At 40.2% G+C, this 12,241-nt stretch overlaps 1 protein-coding gene across 1 annotated transcript in view; it reads right to left on the bottom strand.

Moving 5' to 3' along the window:
- Positions 1-8,943: 8,943 nt before the first annotated feature.
- asic4a (acid-sensing (proton-gated) ion channel family member 4a) overlaps positions 8,944-12,241 on the bottom strand; it is a 52,080-nt gene continuing 48,782 nt past the window's right edge. The window contains exons 6-10 of the mRNA XM_017469181.3: positions 11,381-11,537; positions 11,171-11,262; positions 10,132-10,211; positions 9,817-9,927; positions 8,944-9,510 (exon numbers count right to left, since the gene is read on the bottom strand). Of these exons, the coding sequence (XP_017324670.1) occupies positions 9,385-9,510; positions 9,817-9,927; positions 10,132-10,211; positions 11,171-11,262; positions 11,381-11,537 (566 nt within the window). The 3' untranslated portion in view covers positions 8,944-9,384. The remainder of the gene's footprint in view (positions 9,511-9,816; positions 9,928-10,131; positions 10,212-11,170; positions 11,263-11,380; positions 11,538-12,241) is intronic.

Raw genomic sequence — 12,241 nt, 5'->3', positions numbered from 1 at the left:
AGCTGACAACGAGTGGGTAAAAGCCAAATCCTCATCTCCAGCTCCTCTGATGTTCCATTCTCAGACATTTTCTGTATTATGAAGCTTATAAAAACTCTTTATGATGGGCTGCTGCTGATGAGGATGATGATGAGCATGAGCAATTACAATCGTCCTTGTCTAACGGTCCATAAATTTAATTATCCACTTTGTTAAGAATTTCAAGCCTCAAAGTGAGTGGTTTTGCAGTGAACTTCAGCTCAACACATGACAGGAACTAACCAGATCTTTCAGAACGAGTGCACATTTTTCTGAGAAGAACATTGAGGAGAACATTGTGCTTTTTAACATAATATATGGTGATTATTTTTATTCTTCACCATTGTATCTGAATGATGGTGTTTCAGCTTGGTGTGTGTGTGTGTGTGTGTGTGTGTGTGTGTGTGGGGACCTGTAAGAGTTCAGGTCAGTTCTTCTATGCATGTGAGACTTTCTGTAATCTGATGCGCTATGCTAATGAGCTTTACCCGGTGAAGATTCTTCATAAAGGATTAGGAAATGTCTGAAAAAACATCATAAATCTCGGCGAGTGTCACTGAGTGAGTTTATATAGAGACTCTTTGTTCCGTGTGTGATTGCCAGGCTGTCCACGGACACGTGGAGAAACGCAGAGGGTGCAATTCACCCAAACCTTCAGCGCAAACCACCACCATCACCTTCAGCATCAAATTAAGAACTTTGAGAACTCCTGCTGACCAACACTATGGACTGCCTCTGTGTCTTTTTCAACAATGAACGCTCAAGCCACAGCTCAACTACAACTGTGCTTGGGACCGATTGTGTGTGTATTATTGATCTGAGTTCTGCATGAGATGGATTGCTGGAGCAATTTGGGTCAGATCGGAACTTTAATCACAGCCTTCTCCAGCCGAGCTCCTACTATTCTCTCCGAGTGTGAGCCGTGCTGTAAAATCCCCCTCCAGTCACTGGGAGACACTAAATACACTAAAATGATCTTAAACTGTATTAAACTGTCTTCACTTGGCGTCGTGTGTGACGGTGTCAGAAGATGCAGGAGGAAAACATCAACCACGACCATTTCATATCCCTGTGAATTGATTGGAAGTGTGTACGCAGAGGGAGATGTCATCTTCGTGCATTCATTTTCAATTTGAAAATAAGGACTAATGTTTACTGAAAGCAATTAAACTCATCACTTTCAATTCCACTTCACAAACCTTAACCATTTCTGTCATTCCATGGCATTCGATTTGAATTTTTCGGTTCAGTTTTATTTGCATAGCGCTTTTAACAATGGACATTGTCCCAAAGCAGAACATTTTAGTTCTACAGTAAAGTATAACCATTTAGCATTCAACCAAATTGGCCTTACAACTATATTAACTACTGTAGAAATGGTTTAATAGTAACCTGATCTATTTTACTGGCCAGTGTATTACTCCATCAGTGTATTACTCCATAAAGTGTATTACTCCATCGGCGCATTACTACATAAGGTGTATTACTCCATCGGCGCATTACTCCATAAGGTGTATTACTCCATCGGCGCATTACTACATAAGGTGTATTACTCCATCGGCGCATTACTCCATAAGGTGTATTACTCCATCGGCGCATTACTCCATAAGGTGTATTACTCCATCGGCGCATTACTACATAAGGTGTATTACTCCATCGGCGCATTACTACATAAGGTGTATTACTCCATCGGCGCATTACTCCATAAGGTGTATTACTCCATCGGCGCATTACTACATAAGGTGTATTACTCCATCGGCGCATTACTACATAAGGTGTATTACTCCATCGGCGCATTACTACATAAGGTGTATTACTCCATCGGCGCATTACTACATAAGGTGTATTACTCCATCGGCGCATTACTCCATAAGGTGTATTACTCCATCGGCGCATTACTACATAAGGTGTATTACTCCATCGGCGCATTACTACATAAGGTGTATTACTCCATCGGCGCATTACTCCATAAGGTGTATTACTCCATCGGCGCATTACTACATAAGGTGTATTACTCCATCGGCGCATTACTCCATAAGGTGTATTACTCCATCGGCGCATTACTACATAAGGTGTATTACTCCATCGGCGCATTACTACATAAGGTGTATTACTCCATCGGCGCATTACTACATAAGGTGTATTACTCCATCGGTGCATTGCTGACGATGGCTGGGAATGCCGATTGTCCAGTCTGTAAATTTCCTACAGTCTACAGACTGGAAAAATATAGGTGTAGCTCCCAAATGTGAGAATTTCAGCAAACAGGTGGAGACTGGACCATCATATATTAAGCACACACAGAGAGAGAGAGAGAGAGAGAGAGAGAGAGAAAATCAATAGAGCAGTGTAGTTGTCAGGCAGTCAGTGTGAATAAGTCGACTTTATCAAGCATGTGAGAAAGCGGTGTTAACAAAGACAGGGTTGAGCGCTGTGGGATTCAGATTGATGTTATCACTTCCTGAATCTGCTGGATACACGCTTGCAGCTCAGAGGTCACTACCACTGGGATAACCTGTTTTTTAATGGTCCTTATTCTCTCTAGTTCTACCTTCAGACTATCTTTCTCCACCACCTCGTATCACTTCGGATTCGGTGTATGTTTATCCTTTATAAAGACGAAGGACTTTAGTAGATGTACTGTTTCATAACATACAACTGCTTAGAATGTCGGAATAATTCCTTTAGCTTTGCTACTTCTGCTCATACACCTACAGCTGAAGGCAAACCCGTTGTTTTGGAAAGGGAGGGGGGGGAAATATATCGACATCTATCTAATAAGAAGATAGCAAAATTCAGGAACTTTATCCTATTCTTAGTTTGTTTTATTCTCGAGCTGCAGTAGAAAGTGAGATCTAAATGATAGTAAATGAAAATAACGTGAACGTTAAACAAAAAATGGTGGCCGTGTGAGGAGACGGGTGCCATAACATAAAATCAGCAGAGAAATCCATCTTTTATTTTATTTTTCTTTCTAAATTACTGCCAGTTTTTCTCTAGATGTTATTAATGTTGATGTTAATGTTAAATCACACTGAAGGCAGGACAGCGTGCAGGTCCTCATCACTCAATCATCATCTTCACAATGCCCTATGACTGAATTTAATATTCATCCATTATTCATTCCCTGAGAATAGCTTCCCTTCGTCCTGAGGAAAGCTAAATATATGTACACAACATGGCTCACAAGGGTGCTGTATGTAATTAAATACAACATTAAATCTAACACGTAATTAAATCTATTATTAAACCTTACATACCCGAGATATCATTAAATATAACATATAATTATATCCGTGTGTCTATTTTTGTGAATATTTTTTAAATGCAAAATAAGCAATCATGAAAAAACATCAAATCTAATTTGTAAAAGATATTACGATATTAAAAATGTTTATAAAAAGACCTCTGATTCCTGTTCTTAGAGGACAGGAGCGAAACCCGATGGATTCTGTTCATAGCTGGAGATATTATAAGTTGTTCATATGACGCCCTGTAAGTAGGGTTTAGAAGGCAATAGAGTTTATAGTAATGTTTATAGAGCACGATTTAGAAGCAGTGTTTATATCTCACCTATACCAAAGAAAGAAATTCAGGCCCGGTTTGCTCAGTGTGTAATGTTCAGTATCCACACTGACCGTTCTTTCAGAAGTATACAATAGTTTCCATTAAAGTTTTGTAGCCCTGCTTTTGTGTTTCGGTCACATTTCAGGTCAGAACAATGCATCTGAACACATCAAATAATGATAACTGGTTGTGTTGACTTTTCAGTAGTTTGCTGAAATTGTCTGTGGTAGAAATGGGAAAGACATCTAGAACTTCTCTAGATATGATCAAGTCGACCCTGTTGTGAGTGTCTTACAGGAAGTACGGGTATATTGCTGTGAGTGTCTTACGGGAAGTACGGGTATATTGCTGTGAGTGTCTTACGGGAAGTACGGGTATATTGCTGTGAGTGTCTTACAGGAAGTACGGGTATACTGCTGTGAGTGTCTTACGGGAAGTACGGGTATATAGCTGTGAGTGTCTTACAGGAAGTACGGGTATATTGCTGAGTGTCTTACGGGAAGTACGGGTATATTGCTGAGTGTCTTACGGGAAGTACGGGTATATAGCTGTGAGTGTCTTACGGGAAGTACGGGTGTATTGCTGTGAGTGTCTTACGGGAAGTACGGGTATATTGCTGAGTGTCTTACGGGAAGTACGGGTATATTGTTGTGAGTGTCTTACGGGAAGTACGGGTATATAGTTGTGAGTGTCTTACGGGAAGTACGGGTGTATTGCTGTGAGTGTCTTACAGGAAGTACGGGTATATAGCTGTGAGTGTCTTACGGGAAGTACGGGTATATTGCTGTGAGTGTCTTACGGGAAGTACGGGTATATTGCTGTGAGTGTCTTACGGGAAGTACGGGTATATTGCTGTGAGTGTCTTACAGGAAGTACGGGTATATTGCTGTGAGTGTCTTACGGGAAGTACGGGTATATTGCTGTGAGTGTCTTACGGGAAGTACGGGTATATTGCTGTGAGTGTCTTACGGGAAGTACGGGTATATTGCTGTGAGTGTCTTACGGGAAGTACGGGTATATTGCTGTGAGTGTCTTACAGGAAGTACGGGTATATTGCTGTGAGTGTCTTACGGGAAGTACGGGTATATTGCTGAGTGTCTTACGGGAAGTACGGGTATATTGCTGAGTGTCTTACGGGAAGTACGGGTATATTGCTGTGAGTGTCTTACGGGAAGTACGGGTATATTGCTGTGTGTCTTACGGGAAGTACGGGTATATTGCTGTGTGTCTTACAGGAAGTACGGGTATATAGCTGTGAGTGTCTTACAGGAAGTACGGGTATATTGCTGTGAGTGTCTTACAGGAAGTACGGGTGTATTGCTGAGTGTCTTACGGGAAGTACGGGTATATTGCTGTGAGTGTCTTACAGGAAGTACGGGTATATAGCTGTGAGTGTCTTACAGGAAGTACGGGTATATAGCTGTGAGTGTCTTACGGGAAGTACGGGTATATTGCTGTGAGTGTCTTACGGGAAGTACGGGTATATAGCTGTGAGTGTCTTACGGGAAGTACGGGTATATTGCTGTGAGTGTCTTACGGGAAGTACGGGTATATTGCTGTGTGTCTTACAGGAAGTACGGGTATATAGCTGTGAGTGTCTTACAGGAAGTACGGGTATATTGCTGTGAGTGTCTTACGGGAAGTACGGGTATATTGCTGAGTGTCTTACGGGAAGTACGGGTATATTGCTGTGAGTGTCTTACGGGAAGTACGGGTATATTGCTGTGTGTCTTACGGGAAGTACGGGTATATTGCTGTGTGTCTTACAGGAAGTACGGGTATATAGCTGTGAGTGTCTTACAGGAAGTACGGGTATATTGCTGTGAGTGTCTTACAGGAAGTACGGGTGTATTGCTGAGTGTCTTACGGGAAGTACGGGTATATTGCTGTGAGTGTCTTACGGGAAGTACGGGTATATTGCTGTGAGTGTCTTACAGGAAGTACGGGTATATAGCTGTGAGTGTCTTACAGGAAGTACGGGTATATAGCTGTGAGTGTCATACAGGATTTCACGTAAATCCATTTCGACTCCTGTAGGTCTGATTTTTGTTCATATGTATTTGCATACGTGTCTGTTGGGATTTTTTTTTTGTGTATATATATATATATATATATATATATATATATATATATATATATATATATATATATATATATATATATATATATATATATATATATATATATATATATATATATATATATATATAACGTACTGTGAATATTTGCATCACAGCAAATTGACTTACCATGCATGAAGCTCTTGATCACATGCAGTACTGTCTATGATGATGATTCTGAAAAGAAAGCAATATGCCTGGATGAAGCTGAAGCTGAAGGGAGAGAAATTAAAGAGATGTCTGAAATAGAGGACAAGACCAGCTATGACTATGAAGGAACTGCTGAGGGAGAATCAGCCGATGATGCGTGTCCCTCGATTCAAACGTGTAATTTGATAAATAGTTTTATAAATGTGTTAATATGAACAGTTTTAATAGTCCTGGTCGATTTTTGACCACAAATACCAAAGATGGAAGACTGCTAATATGAATGCATGAAAGCAAGGTTATAAATGGGTTCCTACTGTAGATCCTTATAAATATGACCTTCACAGAAACTGTTAACGGAGGAAGAAATAAATGTAAAGGCTGAACAACGTTTTTAGAAAATGACCATTTTTATTACATTAAAAGCATCATTTTGATTTTCTCACTATTATTATTATTATTATTATTATTATTATTATTATTATCTCAGACATTTTCTTCACTTGTGATAAAAAGGAGCATCTGTGAAACCCATCATTGCTATACCTTTTCTCCTAAGGGTGCGTGACCATTTGTTTCAACATGTTTGATGTGACCGGTTCTTGATTATCATCAGGAAGTAACAGTGGATATTTGTTCTGGCGTAGTGTGATTTTTAATTTTTATTATTATCATCATTACGTACAGAAAGTATCGGACCGCATCAAGCCTCTGATTGGACACCTATCTAAATGTCATTGTGCTGTTTTTCTTTTAATATTACAAATCTGTGTTTTACTGTGATTACTTTGCCCTGAATGTCCTGTGATACAGAGAAGACATTGGAGTGATGAGTGATGAACTCCTAAATATATAAATAATTAAAACCAGCAGTGGAATACTTCAGCTGGACACGGTTAGCATAACAGCAGTAGATCTGTGACTTGTTTTTCCGCACTGGTTTCCAGTCGGTTGCGTAGCTGCATTGTTTAAGACGTGGCTGTTGTACCCTGAGGTTTGTGATGATTAAATGTTTTGTTTTCTAATTGTGGTTATATATATATATATATATATATATATATATAGACCTTGCATATATGTAGACCTTTTTTCATTTTTATCTAAGTACTGCAGCTGTAATCATGAAGATGGTCCTGTACTCATCCCAGGACTCTTATTCACTACAATACAACCCCCTCCGAAACTACTGGAACACAAGGCCAGTGTGTGCTGTACCAAAGACATTTGGGTTTGAGATTAAAAGATGGAGATGAGACGAGAGTTTAGGATTTCAGCTTTTATTTCCTCGTGTTTATATCTAGACGTGTTAAGTGACATTTAACTATCTCATTTTTAGGTGCACTAAAGTCTTGAAGTAAATGAAAGTAAATAACACGTAATATTTGATTGCATTTCCTTTAATCACAGTAAGTGCATCACTCCTGCGACTCACTGACACCAAACTGCTGGATTCTTCTTCTGTGAAGGTTCTCCAGGTTTCTCCTGCAGCTTCTTTCAGTAGTTGTTTGTTTCGGGGGGTTTCTCCCTTCAGTCTCCTCTTCAGGAGGTGAGATGCTGATCAGTTGGGTGAAGGTCTGGTGATGGACATGTCCAGTCTAAAACCTTCCACTTTCCCCCTGATGAAGTCCTGTGTTGAGGTGGAAGTGTGTTTTGGATCGTTGTCATGCTGCATGATGAAGTTCCTCCTGATTCATTCGGATGTATTTCTCTGTAAATCTGCAGATAAAATGTTCCTGTAATCTTCTGAGTTCATTCTGCTGCTACATCATGAGTCCATCATCAATAAAGATTAGTGAGAACGTTCCAGAAGCAGCCATGCGAGCCCAAGCCATGACACTCCCTCCACCATGTTCGACAGATCAGCTTGTATGTTCTGGATCATGAGCAGATCCTTTCTTTCTCCACACTTTCCTTTCCGTCACTTTGGTAGAGGTCCATCTCGGTTCCAGAACTTTTGTGGATCATCTCTGTATTTCTTTGTGAATTCCAGTCTCTCTTTCTGATGAGTGGTTTACATCTTGTGGTATGGGTTCTATATTTCTTCTCTCAAAGTCCTCTTTGAACGGTGGATTGTGAGACCTTCACCCCTGCTCTGTGGAGGTTGTTGGTGATGTCACAGACTGTTGTTTTTGGTTTTTCTTCACAGCTCTCTCAATGTTTGTCATCAGCTGTTGTTCCTTGGCCGACAAGTTCAGTGTCTGTTACTCAGTACACCAGTGGTCTCTGTCTTTTCCAGGCCATTCCAAGTTGTTGTATTGGCTATACCCATTGTCTGTGCGCTGCCTCTGATTGATTTTTCCCTCGTTTCTCAGCTTCAAAATCTCACTTTTCTCCCATAGACAGCTCTCTGATCTTCATGTTGGTTTATCCTTTTTAACAACAAGTCTTCACAGGTGAAACTGAAGGCTAAAACCAAGAGTAGATGTTCAGAGCAATTTATTGTTTAAGCAATCAGTCTAACAGGAAACACCGGTCAGTCGTTGTTTAACACATCTACATGTAAGTACCAGGAAATAAAACCTGAAATTCTACACTCCCTTCTCATATTCATCTTTTGATCTCAAACCAAAATGTCTTCCTTCTACCGCAAAAACAATTGAATTGGCCTTGCCGTTCCAATAGTTTCGTAGGGGACTGTATGTCACGTTGAAGTGTATGTTTTAGCTGAAAATACGCAAACCAAAAAATTATGGAATACCATTCAAGAACAATATTAAATACATAAATATGACTTTATTCATCAATTGGTAATATCGTCCCCTTTAAAGTGGACAAGAAGGTTTTTGTTTTATTTTCGAGAACTGATTTATTTATTTTTTATTATTATTATTATTATTATTATTATTATTAATAAACTTACAGTGAGCTGTAAACTTAGCAGATGATGGCTCAGTCAGCTTATCATTCAAACTGTGGGCACCTGTAGGTCTTGATTCCTCATTTCATGTTATTTCACATTTTTTTCACACCCATATGAACACACACACACACACACACACACACACACACACACACACACACACACACACACGCACACTAAATTCTCTACACAAGTCATTTTAGAAAAGTATTATCTTTTAATACAGTTTAAGTGAATAATCATAAACAGTTGAATATAAACACTGTGTTTAGTGTGTGTCTCCTAGAGAGACAAATATACGCTACTGCTCTGATACACACTCGCTCGGTTATACAGCGAGAAGACGCTCGTGTCCAGCACTGACCAAATCATGTCCCAGTGACTGAAGGGGAATTTTACAGGACGGCTCACACAGAGGAGTAGGAGCGCAGCTGGAGAAAGTCCTGATCTGGCACCCAAACTGCTCCAGCAGTCCAGCTCATCCAGACATCCAGCACTCAGATCATTAACACACACACACACACACACACACACACACACACACACACCCTCTGACTGTCCCAAGCACAGGTTTAGGAATTGAGCTTTGGCTGGAGCTTTCACTGGTGAAAAGAAGATCCGAGAGAGAAAGACAGACACCGAGACAGAGACAGAGAAAGTCCGTAGTATTGGTCAGCAGGCAAAGTCCTCATTTTGATGACGAAGGTGGTGATGATGAAGATGATGGTGGTGGTTTGGGAGGAAGGTTTTGTTGAAGGTTGCACCCTCTACATTTCTCTCCATATGCTCACTGGCATCCTGTCAATCACACACAGGAGAAAGAGACGCTATAGAAACTCACTCACTGAGACTTCTAGGTCAATATTACATCATTTTGCTTCGGAATGTTAACATGGAACTCCAGATCCAACCTCGAAGAGACCAAGACTCAGAGATCCTCTCTCTACTGAGACTCGGAGACATGCTGACAATGAGACTCATTAGGACCTGCTGATACTGATATTCAGTGAGACTTGATACTAGCACTCACTGATGTTGTTGTTGTTGTTATTATTATTATTATTATTATTATTATTATTATTATTATTATCATAATCTTCTGACCTTTGTCTTTGTGTCCTGAAGATTGACTGTAGCTACAGTGCTGGATTGTTGTTGTGGTCGTTTTTCTTCCTTCTGTGGCCTCAACACACGCTGTAACCTTAACTTAATCACCTGCAGTCAAAAGACAGAAGAGGAAGACCAGAGGAGATGAAAAGACGAAGAGGAAAATAGAGGAGGAAGGAAAAGATGAAGAGAATAAGGAAAGGAGACAGCAGTGTGGATGAAGGTGAGAAGCAGCACTAATGATATTGTGTCTTACAGATAAGCTCACTCACTGACACGCTTCATTACACAACACCAGCAACTCAAATTTACCTCATAAAAGTAGTCGAGAATCTCAAGGACGGTGAGGATACTCGCTCCAATAAAGAGACCCATCTGTCCTCCGATATCACCTGAGAGTAAAACAGGAGTAAAGATGGAGGACGATTAGGACAGGGACCGTATGACATCGCGTCTATCAGGTGTGAGTGAGACTCGGGTCCTGATGTCCACAGCACTGAAGTGTTCAGTTCTGCCTCATTTAACACACCTGATTCAGCTCATTAGCTCACCACTGTTGCCGTCATGAGCTGAGCTCAAGGTGTTACAGCAAGAAACACGCAGAACCGAACTCTTACCCTCCTGAGTTACAGCAAGCATCGAGACATTTTGACCTCCAAAACAAACAGCAGCAACATTCTACAGTGAATAAAAGTCCGAGTGAATAACCAGCTCTTTATGTAATTAATCCAGGAACTTAAGCTCATGAACTTAAAAAAAAAAAAAAAAAAAAAAAAAGAGCCCAAGAACCTAAACCAAATTAATTAAATAAAGGTTAGCACATAAACTTTCCCTCTGGAACATTATCCTAGGAACTTAACACCAGGAGCCTAAACCATGGAATTTTATCTCAAGAACCTCACTCCAGGAATTTTAGACCATGAAATTAAACCAGGAACTTAGGACTATGAACTTGAGAAAGTTTGCACCCTAAACCTTACATAATTTAGGACATGGACTTTAGAACATGACCTTTAGTCCATGAACATAATCCCAAGAACTTTAGACTTTCAATCTATGCCCAGGAAGTTTAGACCAGGAATTTTAGATAATGAACTGAAGCCCAGGAACTTTCGAACATGAACTTTCGCTCCTCACGAAGATGCCTTTATACAAGTCATAACCTTGCAATCATGGTAAATCCAACATAATGTAAATGTACTATAAGCTGATTCCAGTCTAGGGGAAAGTGAATAGGCATACTCGAACTGCGTTCATCACCAGGTTTGGACCACAGTAGAAACCGGAGCTAGTGTTAATTACCTCACAACACATTTTATCACTAGCACCTGACGGCAGATCCGATCCTCACCTAATAACCCGGCGACATCGTAGGCTTTCTTCTGCTCGATCGTCTCATAGTTCAGAGCTTCAAAGAAAATGTCCAGAATGAGGAAGTTTTCTCTGGAAATAAAGGAACATTATCATACGCTGAAAATATAATCAATGAAATACGCATGTTCCATAAAACAAGAACAATAATAATCGTAATGATAACGAGACGACAAACGATGAAGACTACCTAATGTAATCCTCTGATTTGTGGTATTTTCTGGACAGGTATCGTGCAGAGCCTTTACTGGGAATCTTCACCATGGAAAGCTCTTTACCGTAGCGCGTCAGATTACAGGGAGTCTCACATGCACACGAGAACTCACCTGAACTCTTCTGCAACAGTTCTGCAACACACACACACACACACACACACACACACAGACAGATGGGAAAGGGCATGATGAACAATGTCCTGCTAGGGTGAGCCCATGAGCAGAAAGCCTCGCTCAGTAAATGGAGCTAGAAATCCATTTGACAAAGTGCAGGATTGGATTTATGGACAGTTTGATGATGATCATAACTGCTCACATCTCTCATGATTGTCTCTTAATAAAGCGCATTTATGAGCTTCATAAAACACAAAGAGCCAAGCACAGCTCCTCAGAAAAGCTGGAGACCAGAATTTGGCTCAGATGTGGCAGGGAATGTGTGTTGAACTATATACTGTAGTATGGATGAGTGAGTGTAAGGACACCATTAATGATCATACACTGACCTCCTTGAGATGTAGTTAGATGGAGTTAGAGTGTCCCGATTATGTGTTATCATAATTTCAGTGCATCAATGCTTAGGCTGTTGCAATTTTCATCGGTTGAAGAGATATGCCTTATGGCTTTGTAGTTTTGTTTTGTTTTTTTTTAGTACCCACCAGCAAGACTTAAAAAGAGTCAGTATGCTGAGATGGAAGCAAGTCTACCTGTACGAGTTCACCAGAGAAACGACATCAGTCAGTTACTCGTACACATCAAGAATCCCTGAGTATTTCACTGAAAACTCAACTCTGGTATCCTCTGCTTCTTCCGGCTATGTAACTTTATCTCAGGAACTT

This window comes from Ictalurus punctatus, chromosome 6, assembly GCF_001660625.3.
Source record: "Ictalurus punctatus breed USDA103 chromosome 6, Coco_2.0, whole genome shotgun sequence".
Lineage (NCBI taxonomy): Eukaryota > Metazoa > Chordata > Actinopteri > Siluriformes > Ictaluridae > Ictalurus > Ictalurus punctatus.
Note: the sequence above shows the minus strand (reverse complement) of the source record. Positions and strands in the feature narration are given on the sequence as shown.